Source organism: Muntiacus reevesi, chromosome 7 (assembly GCF_963930625.1).
Source record: "Muntiacus reevesi chromosome 7, mMunRee1.1, whole genome shotgun sequence".
NCBI lineage: Eukaryota > Metazoa > Chordata > Mammalia > Artiodactyla > Cervidae > Muntiacus > Muntiacus reevesi.
The window spans coordinates 50480903-50493790 of record NC_089255.1 but is presented as its reverse complement, the minus strand read 5'-3'; the positions used below and the strand labels follow the sequence as shown (position 1 = coordinate 50493790).

At 41.6% G+C, this 12888-nt stretch overlaps 1 protein-coding gene across 1 annotated transcript in view; it reads right to left on the bottom strand.

Moving 5' to 3' along the window:
* The window catches only part of ALDH1A2 (aldehyde dehydrogenase 1 family member A2), a 104663-nt gene extending 94549 nt beyond the window's left edge, over positions 1 to 10114 (bottom strand). The window contains exon 1 of the mRNA XM_065940493.1: positions 9755 to 10114. Coding sequence (XP_065796565.1) covers positions 9755 to 9871 — 117 coding nt within the window. The 5' untranslated portion in view covers positions 9872 to 10114. The remainder of the gene's footprint in view (positions 1 to 9754) is intronic.
* Positions 10115 to 12888: the final 2774 nt, after the last annotated feature.

The window sequence follows — 12888 nt, the reverse complement described above, 5'->3', positions numbered from 1 at the left end:
AAAAAAAGAATTAGAGGCACACATGCATGTATCAAATAACTTACAAAATCCAAATACAACGGTGAATGTGTAACACCAGCTTTGAGTTTAAAACACAATGAAAAAAACAAAAACACGAGTTCAAATATTAGCAAATAATAAAGTGATGTTATTTTCAAGCCCAGCACGAAGGAATAATTTAAATTCTCCAAACTAACAGGATGAAGCACAGTACTGAATCAGTTAATCAAGAAAAAGATCTATTAGATGTTAGTTTTCACGTTATAGTAATTGTCATCTTTCCATTTTTCTCCAGTCCCAAACAGAAAAGGCACACAGTGAAGAATTATGGACCTCTTAATCTTACCAAAATTGCAGAGAATAGTTCTAACTTCCTTTATACAGTAATATTGTTTGATTTCCTTCTATGTTATGTTGTCCATCCTTAACATTTATCTGTATCATTATATACAAATAGCAATTATAGATGAATTAAGACACAAATGCAAAAGGTAAAATTTGTAATAATAAAAATGAACCTTCCAAAAACTATATAGAAGAATATCTTGAAAAACTTGGACTAAGTTTCTTAAAGAGCAAGTTCAAAACTACTAAGCATAATGGGAAAAAGACAGAAAATCCCTTTCTAATTATACCCAAAAAAGGAGAAGGAAGAATAAGCAGAAAGGGGAAGAAAATGTCAAAGGATTATAATTCAGTATATATAAAATTGCTACAGTATATAATACAGTATATAATAAAAATTGCTACAAATCAGTAAAAACACACATATACAGAAACAGAAATGAGCAAATGATATACTAGCCAATTCACAAAGGTGGAAAGCCAAATGACCAACAAACATATGAAAAGATGTTCAACCTCACAAGAAATCAATGAAATGCAAATTAAAACAGCAATGAGATAACATTTCACACTCAGCCAGTTGGCAAAATTCAGGAAGTATTGGAACTCTAAGTATAAGTGAGGATACAGAGCAATGGGGACTTTGATATACTGCTGATGGCAATGGAAACTAGTATAATGTGTTGGACAAATATTTGTCAACCCCTGATAAAGCTGTAGATATATCCATGAGTCAACAATATCACTCTAAGTATATATCCTAGAAGGTTTCTCACCCAGGCAGATAAGGATATATGCTTAAGAATGCTTATTGGAATAGCAAAATGCTGGCAGTATCTTACATGTTAATAGTAGAATAAATTTAAAATTGCGTATACTCAAAGAATGGAATATTATGCAACAATGACAATGAATGAATTACATGTATATCCAACAACACGAATGAATCTTGAAAACACTATGCTAAGCCAATAAAGCAAACTGCAAAGAATATATGATTTGGTTCAGTACAATCGCTCAGTCATGCCCGACTCTTTGCAACCCCATGGACAACAGCATGCCAGGCCTCCCTATCCATCACCAACTCCCAGAGTTTATGCAAACTCATGTCCATTGAGTTGGTGAAGCCATCCAACCATCTCTTCCTCTGTTGTCCCCTTCTCCTCCTGCCTTCAATCTTTCCCAGCACCAGGGTCTTTTCAAATGAGTCAGTTCTTTGCATCAGGTGGCCAAAGTATTGGAGTTTCAGCTTCAACATCAGTCTTTCCAGTGAATATTCAGTACTGATTTCCTTTAGGATGGACTGGTTGGATCTCCTTGCAGTCCAAGGGACTCTCAAGAGTCTTCTCCAACACCCCAGTTCAAAAGCATCAGTTCTTTGGCAGTCAACTTTCTTTATACATCCATACATGACTACTAGAAAAACCATAGCCTTGACTAGACAGACTTTTGTTGGCAAAGTAATGTCTTTGCTTTTTAATATGCTGTCTAGGTTGGTCATAACTTTGGCACGGTATGGCACCATTTATATTAAAAGGTTTAGAATACAAGACAACAGTACATATCATTTATAAATATGTGTATGTGAACGTACACCAGTGGGAAAGATAAATGCCAAATACCTCTGGGGAAGAAAGGAAAGGAGAGAGGGGATTGGGAGAAGTTCACAGGTGGAGCATCAATGTATTTCTTTAAAAAGATTAGAAGCAAATAGTGCAAACAGTTAAGAACAAACAAACCTGTGTTAATGTATACACATTTGTTACATTGTCTACACTCTTCTGTATGACTGAAGTATCTGATCTCCTCTCAAGTACCTCTAAGAATACAAAGTGCTGCTGATGTGCTGGGCCTGAAACACCTTCTTCTGAATCATCATGATACTTCAAGTGCATTCACGTCAAGAATTCAGCATCTTCTATCATACGCCATAGTTACTGGTGTGCATGTCCTCATCACACACGCAAGCAGGAATCCTCTCTAGCCTCTTTAGGACAATGCAAACATCTATGTATCTTTTCGTGCCAGACAGTGACTAACAATGCTTTGGACACATGAGGCTCGAATAAATGTTTGATGAATAAATCATGATAGGTAAATGAATTCAGGAAAGCAAAAGCGTGAGCTCTGGCTGCAGTTAAAAATAAGCCTGAGTAATGCAATTAGATAACCTTCCCTGTGAAAATCAAGTTATATTGGTTCACTGGTTATCAGACTCTCAAATATAGAGAATTCACTGGTTTCATGTTCAACCAACCAGTCTCATACTATTTCCTGATTTCCACCCAAAAAGAATTCAGTGAGGGAGTCCATTTTTCACACCTCATGAAACAAGACTTTATGTTATCCTCTGTTGATCTGTAGAGATAGTTCATAATTCTGTCTTCCCAGTCAAGGTCTTCTAACTTCCCCCTTTCTTAACCTCTAAACCCTCAGTCCATATGTTTGGTGTTAGTCAATGATGGGGATTGCAGGAGGAGGGAAACAGGTGATTTCTGCCTCTTAGTGAGTTTATTAAATTCACACTACTTTGGCAGATCTACTCACCTGGAGGTAGGCTCCATCCTTTCTGTGGGAAGAAACATATTGCTTATACCATTTTTTGACCAATCTTAATCTCTTAGAAATCCCTAGAAATGACCTGGGGCAAAATCCTAAGAGGCACTGGACTTGAAATCCAATGACAGGTTAGAAAAACTAAAATCATATAGAAGAAAGTGTATAAAATATAATCTTTAATTATTTTTACTTTTTCTCTGTAATTTATAATCAATATTGGAAACTGTTTTGGTACTCATGATACCCTCAATTCTGTCTAAATAAGGTGTTTTCCACTTTCAACCGGACAATAGGTTTTATCTTTCCAGAGATCTAGAAATAAACAAATTGCAACTCTGGCTCTCCAAAGGGCAGACTGTGGTAAAGAAAAAAACCAGCAGATACCTACCTCTGGAGGCAACAGAGCTGAACTGTAGTAAAAGGTAAGCTTCCTTCTATAATAAAAAATTGGAATGTTCACTCACAGACATTCTAATTTTTAACCACATTCTACAGAATTCAATAAACCCCCGTGTTTAGCCCCAGGCTAGTTTGTTGTGAGCCCAACTAAAGTCTAGATGGTGAAAGCACTTGATTATTATTCCAACTGGAATTTTCAAAGGCTGGAAGTGTTTTCAAATTATGTGATAAAACAGAAAGTTGTTGTAAATAAACCATTAAGATTTGGAAGGGAAACAATTTAAACATAACTCTACCATCTTACAAGCAGACAAACTAGCAATAGAGAAATGCCAGAGATAAGAAATTCACAATTGGGGTTATCTCATATATCTGAAAGGTAAAATGGAATAGAGCTCAAAGACATGCCTGAAAAGGCAATTAAAAATCAACCAAGGTGACATTATGGCAATCATTTCTATGCATTGGTTTGGTGTCTAAGGGGAAATGACTGGCTTTGAAATTAATTGTCACAGTTTTAGGAAGACTTTCAAAATAGTCACTATGTGGCGCTTTTATTGTATGGAGGGTGAAGTGCCCCCAAACTGGGAAATCAGGACCTGAAAGGTTCTTTAATTTTAAATTGTATAAACTAAGACTATTTTCCATTTCAAAAGGCATCACCTTCTGAGAATGTCCTCCTATGCTGTCATACTTCCCAGATTTATGCACCAACAACTTGACATGACCTTTCTTTAAGCTACTCAAAACACCAGAAGTGACTCTTTGCCATCTGACATCAGGACTGGGTATAAAAGGCATGTTGATGCAGAGTTTCAGCACACGTGTCAGATAACTAATTTGATTACTAAAATCCTGGCTGGAAATTGTTTGATTCAGTAACTTTTTAGTAAAGAGAAGTCCTTAATAGGGAAACCTTCAAGGGGTCCCATTTGATAAAAATCCAGTGTAAACATATAATGATTCCACAGCTACCGAGAATATTAAACCCTTATGACTAATTAGTAAACAATGGACTGTTTCAGAAAACAGAAAACAGCTATTCACTATACAATTCCAATCTTCCTTAAAATGGACATGCATCAATTTGAAGCAAAAATATATTCATCACTTACCAAAAATGAAATGGAACTAGACTTTGGCTGACTGTCATTGTATGCCACTTACTTTTACATACTTACTCAGTCCTAACAACAACCATCATGTAAGGTAGGTACTACTATTACCTCAGTTTTGACATATGTAGAAATTGACACTCAGTGAAGAAACTCCCTGAGAGGAGACACCGTTCATATGTTGTTTACTATTCCATCTCCAGAATCTGGCACCATATTTGGCGTTATGTGGTGAATAAATGTTAAACGTGCACAGCACTAAGAATTACAAATCTGACCTGTATTTGAACAAGGGCCTATTTTTAACTGAGAGCCTTTTTTTCTAAGTAAGTCAAGGGCTTATAAACTTAATGTGGGTCACACAGTCCTGTTGTAACCACCTGACTCTGCTATTGTAGTAACAGCCACAGACAATATGTAAATGAATCATTGTGGGTGTGTTCCAATAAAATTTTATTTACAAAATCAAGCAGAAAGTCTGTAGTATGCTGACCCCAACAAGCTGTCACTAACTAAAAGATAAAAAAAAAAACAGACATCAATATTTGTATTCCATTATCCAACTGAGAAAGACCTGAGAGAAAACTGTATGTGTTGATATTTGAGATATTTTTGTTTTGGTCATGGATTGATCATCAGGTTAATCATCGTCTAACATGAAAGAGAACTCACTATGCACGCCTGGCTTCTCTCAGGCCAGGCTGCAAGAAAATCAGACCTCACAGAACACACTCCTCAGAAGGCTTTTTATCCTCATAAAGAAAACCTATAATTTCTCTTTTTATAGAATAAAGACAAAAGCACTTCAGCAAATGACTCCATATGATTCCTACCTATTTAACAGAAGGCATCAGGCAGAACCCAGAAAAATTATCTAATTCAAGTCCTACAACGAAGTTGTTTAGCTTCCCTGGGTTAAATGGAGATGATACAAACATGAGAAAACTGTCCAATTATGAAAAAGTATATTTTTGAAAACTTGAGGTCTCCTATAAACATGAAATTTGATTAACAACTTAATATCAAGAAGACAATCTTGATTAGAGGCTTAGAAATAACCAAACCTTAAAGAGATAATCCCTGGAATAGATAAGAACCCTCCAGTAGACCTAAAAAAAAAAAAAAACAAACAAACAAAAAAAACCCCTACAAACTCATATAAATAGCAAAAATAGAAATTTAAAGTCAGAAAATCAGAGGTCACAAAAAGGAGTTCCTTCTTAAGAGATGACCAGTTCATATTTTCTCCAAGTTTCCAACAGAAGCAACACATAAAATAAAGATTTAAACTTTTTCTCAAAAATAAAAAAAGCATGAGACTGTTAGCAAAAGCAAAGTGTATGGTGAGGCAAGCTCTATCAGTTTTTTTAAGTCAAGACCAAGGCCTTCCTTATCAATTATTCCTATTTCTTCCTACTCTGTGTCCTTCAAAAGGTTTTGCATGGATCTAAGATACATATGAAAATGGTAGGTAAGCCGTTAGGCTCCATCACAATGTAAGTGGCATTATAAATGTTATCATTATTGTTATTATTATATCGATCTACTGAACTACTGCCATGCTGATAACCCAAATTTGGCATTCCATCTTTCTAAAAAGACCCTAAGCTCCTAGGAGTTTGATGCGTCTTCCAGAGCCCAACCAGTGTAATGAAAAGCACTATTACAGGAAGACAGCCACTTAAAAATTCTTTGAACTGAATTGAAATTGATCCCAGAAAACAGCAGATGTTCAAGAAAAGGTTGCTAAATGAATAAATAAAAGAATAAATAATAGTTGCCCAATGCACATTAGCTCTAATTTTCAGTTTATTGCCTTCTATTTTTTTTTCTCTTCTAGTTCAGTGGGTCAGTTCTCCATAACCCTCTTCTTCCCTATGTCCTAGCTCTCCACCATATCAAATCCTGAAGAAAAGTAAAACTACTACTAAAACAAAACACTACTCTTTATGGTAGTGTTCGTAAACTTTCATTGAAAAAGTGATCAACAGAGAGAGGGCACAATGGTGTGTGTGTGTGTGTGTGTGTGTGTGTGTGTCTGTGTGTGTGTGTGTGTCTGTGTGTGTGTGTGTGTGTGTGTGTCTGTGTGTGTGTGTCTGTGTGTGTGTGTCTGTGTGTGTGTGTGTGTGTGTGTTGGGGAGATGGGGGAAGGAGGGACTAGTAGAGCCAGATAGAGAAGGTAGGGGTGGGATACGGTCCAAAAATTTCCAAAGATCTGGGAATCTGGAAGAGATCGCCCCTGAAGTTAGGGGCAGTCAGCAAAGTGCAAGCCTTGATTTTATCATGTGTATACTCCTACAATATATTCAAATATACAAAAATTTAACAATCAGACAGATAAAACAGGAACAACTCAGAAAAATCTTTAATCCATAAAGGCACAGCTAAAAACAATCACACTCACTCCTGTGCAAGCCGTTAAGTAATCTTCTTAGGATACAAGGAAAAGAGTGCACATTTTCCTGGCTCCAAAGTGGTCCCTTTGCTACTTCATGTTGGTGGAATTATCAGTCTTTCTTGACTAACAGTCTGCAGTTTTTTTTTTTTAACATATTCCTTTAAAAAGAATCAGTTTTAAAACTTATTGGGGGTCTAGTTGGCTATATTAAGGAAATAAAATTAGACATATTCCAAAAATGGTACTATTGATCATTAGTCCTAAATGGGTGCTGGAATTTCAGAGAGATAGGCTTATTTTAAAAATTAGATGTAATTGCCTGAGAGTCAATACAAAACCACGAGTTTAGCCCTTTCAGCATTCTAGGGGATTGAACTTTAATTTTGGAGCATTTTCACTGGACAGACAACAGCAGTAACTTTTATTTCTTATGGTCTCCTTTACTCCCCTTTTATAAAAAAATGTAAAATACTTTTAGAAGAAAGAAATGGTGAAAAATATTTAAAAAAAATAACATCACAAGTGCAAGTTTTCTGAATGCATGGTACTTAAAATTCTCAAAATATAACCATTTGCATGTAAGTTTGGCTCTACTGGTCCCCAGATAATATTTTAGAATCCTATTGTTATATAGTCTTCACTAAAATTATTCATTTAACAAGACAAAAATTATTAAGGTCCCATCTATATTTATTTGGTACCATTTTCTGACATAAATACTGTATTTCTTTCCTATGTGTTATTCGACAAGCTCTCTAGCATAGTAATATTTTAGCTATTGCCCTTTTAAAAATTTCTAATGAATGTGGTTATTACTATTCCAAAGGACCAACTATTGCACCTTGTTCATTCTTCTGCTTAAAATCACTAATATAATTTCCCTCGCTTCTGATAAGTGAGTTTTTAAAAAACTCTCCATTATTTTCCTTTTAAGTAAAAAATCATGGCCCAGTACCCTCGGCTATCAAAAGAGCAGTTTGTGCTCTCTGTGTGAGAGATGCTGCTTGCCCATACCACTTGTCTCAGAAAATTCAGAAGTCTCACTAAAGGGCCAAGGAGTAAAGCTGCTGGGAATGTTCACAGATAGCTGATTTTACAAGATTTTGTGAAAAGAGCTTGCCTTTAGTTTAGTATTGCTCAACGTTTATGAGGGTTGTTTGTCAAACCTAAAATAAGGTGCCTCCTCCCCACAAATTAAAGAATCAAGTTACGATCCATTATTTCATTTCTGATTGTTTTTCTTTGTAATAAGTGGGAAAGTGGATACTGGATAAAAGTCTCCCCTGAGCTAAAGGACTCCACATTAAAGGCTTCAATTAGCTATAAATCAGTTGTCTTTCCTACTGGGGCACAACAAGAGAAAAAAGGAAGCGGGGGTTGTCACAGAAAAAGAGAGCAGGAAAAGCTTCCAAATTAAATTCCTAGATACCCTACTGCAAACCTAAAACTCCATTCAGGAGCTGTGAGGAAAATTCAACCCAAAGTCAGTCTAAAATCAAACCCTCCCAAATCTGACGTCCCCTCTCCAGCACAGCTCTTGGTTCCCGAAACCTTTCAAAGAGAACCTGAAGAGGTTAGGGACCCTCATAAAACAAAACTCTTACGCTATAGGCTTTCCTTGCATGTTCCTAAACCCGGAGAAGTACCACACATTGGCCCCATTGTTATGCAAACAATGCCTAAATGGTTGTAACCATTAACGACCTCTCATTAAAAAGGCTTTCAAAAATTTGTCACACCATCTAAAAAGCTAACAGGTACATTAAATCCATCTAAATTGGCATTCAAAACACGAGCCACCCTGGTTTTTATCTTAAATTCAGCGGGTAAAATTTCAATATTCTGATTGTTTTTAAAAAATATTTCTCTTTCAATCTTTAAGACAAAACCAAACAATTCGTTCCTGGACAAAATTTAGTTTATCTCGTAATAAGCATGATGGAAAACAACTTTAACTATGTTGCGTGTGCGCAGTATGCATTTAGGTTGAATGGGCGATGTCTGGAGTAGAAATCAACGGAAAGGAATAGAAAATCAAGACAACTGTAAAAGGAACTCCAAGAAACATTATTTTAAGTTGCATCTATTTCTCTCTCTCACCCCAATGGCATAACATAACCTTTCCGGTATGTGTAATCAATACATTTATTCTATGTCCAATTTGTGGAAGTAAATTCTATTTACATTAAGGGAGCGAACGCATTTCCTTATGTTGTGGTGCAACAAAAAATAATTCCTGCTTGGGTAACCCGAGATGTCAGAGTTCGTTATAAAAAGCAATTTTTTTTTTCAGGTCAAAAGCGAACCCTTTAATATGCACGAATTTAAAGATTTCTCAAGTTTTCCAGGAAAACGGCCACTTCCTACAAAATTCGAATAAAACGCTGATATTGAATCTACTGTACTCAGAGGCCAGGTTTCCATGAAATCTGCAAAGGCGGCCGCAGCGCTGTGAGCCTGGACGATCCTACGCGACAGCCTCTGGCCGGAACCCCGCTAGGGTTGCGGGGTACCCGAGACGGTCCCCTGAAGGTGGACGGCCGAGAAGAGACGGCCAGGCTGCTCAGTCAATCCGGCGGGGAACCCTTCGAGGAGTGCAAGCGGGGCCGACGCCTTCCCCGCAGCAGTCGGGGCCCGGAGAACCGGACGAGGCGGCAGCGGCGGACGCGGTTTGGGAAGCAGCCGTTGACGGCGACTCCCAGCGCCGCGCGGCAGGCTGGCGGAGGCGAGTTCTCGACGCGTCCCAAGACCCCGGCGGCACTTGAGCAGCCCCAAAGCCGAGGACCGGGTGTCCCTCTGCTGCGCGGGCTCGACGGCCTGGCCCGGGAGACCCCAGCCCCACACCCTGTCATGCCGCCCTCACCCGCTAACAGACCACGGAGAGGAAGGAAGGTTCTAGAAAGCCTCCGTGGACGGCCGGCCCCCCGCGGCGCCTTACCTTGGTGTACTTGATCTCGAGGTTGGGCGTGGGCGAGGGCAGGAGGTGCAGGGACGCCATGAGGGCAGCGGGGTCGGCCTTCACCTCGCCGGGCATCTCGATCTCACTGGAAGTCATGGGGGCGGGCCGAGGTCTCGCTCGCCCGCGGCGTGGGCAGTGCGGGCTGTGCGCGCGGTCCGAGAGCCGGGGGCGCGCTCGCCTGTATATAGGCAGGTGTCAAGCTGGGGCTCTTCTTATTGGACGTGAGGGCCGAGGCGCGGGGGGCTGGTCCATCCTACCTAGGACGCCCCGGCGCAGCCCCGATTTACATAAAACCCGCCGCCCAGCGCCGCGCGGCTCAGACGCTTGAGACCCACGGTCAAGTGCGCCCGCCGCCCCCCCTCGCCCTGAGCACTCGCGACCGCGGGGACCGGCCCACGCGGCCGCCGCAGTCCTCGACGGCGGGAGCGCAAACCTGCGCCGCGGCCGCTCGGGGCTCAGCCGCCGGGACTGGCCTCGTTCCGGCCGGGGCAGCGTCGGCGGGAAGCACACCTTGGCCGATGTCGGGCGCCCGTCCCGGCCCTGGAAGCGGAGCGGGGGGGCTGGCGAAGGGACCGGAGCGGCCCGGCGCTTACTCGGGACGCGGTGTCGGTGGGAGAAGCCCGGGCCCTGAGGGGTCCGGCCAAGGAAGGGGCAACCGACTCTGCAGCCGGCGCAGAGATCCCCTCCCGCCCCGGACCCGCGGAAGTCCGGCTCCCCTTCTCTCCCGGGGACTCGCGGGACTCCCTCCGCTCTCCTTCTCCCGCCAAGGGCGCCGGGCCCTCCTCAGCTGCCGCGTGCCCGCGCAACCCACTTCCCGAAATGCGGCCCGAGGTGCGCCGTGGCCACAGGGTCGGGGACGGGTAGTGATGAGCGAGTTTCTCGCCCCACTACTTAAAAAGAGTGTCCCCGCGAGCCTGTCGACGCCGCGCGGCCCTCGCCGGGACTCTCCCGCCCAGCTGCTGCCCTCTGCTGGCCAGGACCACCCCGGGCGGTCTGGGCTGCGCCGGGAGGACGGGGCCTTGGGAAGACGGGGCTGCTCCGCGGAGTTGCAAGCTGCGTTGGCTTTTCTGGTCCTTCCTGATCCCTCTTTCTAGCGGTAAACAGGGACTCCCCTCATCCCAAAATACACAAGGATACAACTAGTTTTGTTTTTCTGTAGTTCTCCACGCTAACAGCTGTCATGGTGCCAGACATTGGGCTTCTCACTTAACTGCCCCCCTTTTTGAGCTCCCTGATTTAAGCCTTTTCGAAGCTCCCACAGATCTAGTTCTTGGAACTCTAGAGGTCAGCATGTAGGTCTACGTCAAGAATACAGAGACCCCCATCTCAGAATGGGCTTTGGGGTCCGTGATCTAAATCCGTTGTCCAGATCAAAAGACCTTTGTAGGTCACTTGCCCTCTCAATGTAAGCCTGACAGAGGTCTACTGATTCTTTGGATGTTAAGTGTCCGCCAGAAAAGATCCTGACTTAGATACTTTCAGTAACTAAAACAGCCCTATATTTATTGCTTGGTTCCTAACAACAGTAGAAATAGACTTAAATATATCATTTCAGTATTAGGTCTGAAGAAATAACTTCCAGCCTCTCAGAACCCAACATATCTACAATAAGTTACTAGAACGAATTGGGGGTTGTGTGTGTGTGTGTGTGTTGGTGTTTGTGTGTGTGTGTGTGTTTTGTTTGAAGAAATTATGGACCTTAACTGAGGGTCCAAGAAAGCGGTGAGATTTCAGTTCACAGGGGATCTCAATGGCTAAAGATTATGCCCTAATAATAACAGTATATGTTCATGAAATAGATGAAAACCTTAGAGGGTTAGAGATACAAATGAGAGATCAAAAAGTTAAGGTTAGTTGAGGAGAGAGGGAGAAGTCTGTAGCGAGGGAAATCAGTGATGCCTGTGGAACAATTCTACAAACATGTTTTGAGTGCTTTCTGATGCAAGGCATGGTGTAGAGACTGGGTTACAAATAAGACAGCTCTGGACTCTCCTGCGCTTAAACCCCCCACGGAGAGGGAGCTGACAATGAGAGGCTGTGGGGAAAAGTTAGGGAAAGAGCATCCACAACACCATCTGGGTGCCCCACCAAGGAAGAGGACAGCTCTCTGGGGAAACTGACCTTGGAGCTTGGCCTTAAAAGGAAGGTCAGCCTTCAGCATGGCGAGGAGGACAGAATAGGCAGAAGAGTCCACAAGAGCAAAGGCATGGAAATGTGTGAATGCTTTTTAGGGACATCAGTGGTGGTGGAGAAGCAGCAAATAAGGCTGGCAAGGCAGTTGCCTCAAGGTTGTAAGGCCTTAACTTGAGACACTGAGAAGGGCAAGTCATCAAAAGATTCTGAGGAAGAGAAAAGGGAAAACTGTATGAATAAATAATTTAAAATAAATAAACTGATGAATGAATATTATCGAGAAAGACTGTTGCAAACCAGAAACCACTGATTTATATTCTCCTCAAAGTATAAGACAGGGATATTCACCCTTGACCCCCCTCTGGTGTGCTAATTCCAGCTCCGTCACTGTGACTGGAAGGAACGACATGACAGAGTTATCAGCATTTGTTACACAGTGCATGCATGCTAAGTCACTTCAGTCGTGTCCAACTCTGTGTGACCCTGTGGACTGCAGTCAGCTGGGCTCCTCTGTCCATGGGTTTCTCCAGGCAAGAATACTGGAGTGGATTGCCATGCCCTCCTCCAGGGGATCTTCCCGACCCAGGGATTGAACCCATGTCTCATTATATCTCGTACATTGGTAGGCAGGTTCTTTACCACTAGCACCACCTGGGAATCCTAGTGAGGAAGAGCAATAAACAGATTCCCTTCTTATTTGGGCCAGAAAGGAAGGATCTCTTGGCTTCTCCTGAACATTTTCAAAACATTTCTTCTCCTAAACAGTTCCATTTCCGCTGACTACTTCAGCTGTAAAATGAAGGTAACTTTCCCAAGCTCTCTGATTAAGGGACATTTTCTCTTCCTGATCTTACTTCTTCTTCTTCTTCTTCTTCTTCTTTTTTTTTTTTAACTTTTCCCTATCTTTTACTATAAATTTATCTTTTCATAGGTTTCTAAGAGTTTTTTGTTGTTGTTTGTACATTCTCTTTTCCCCCTAT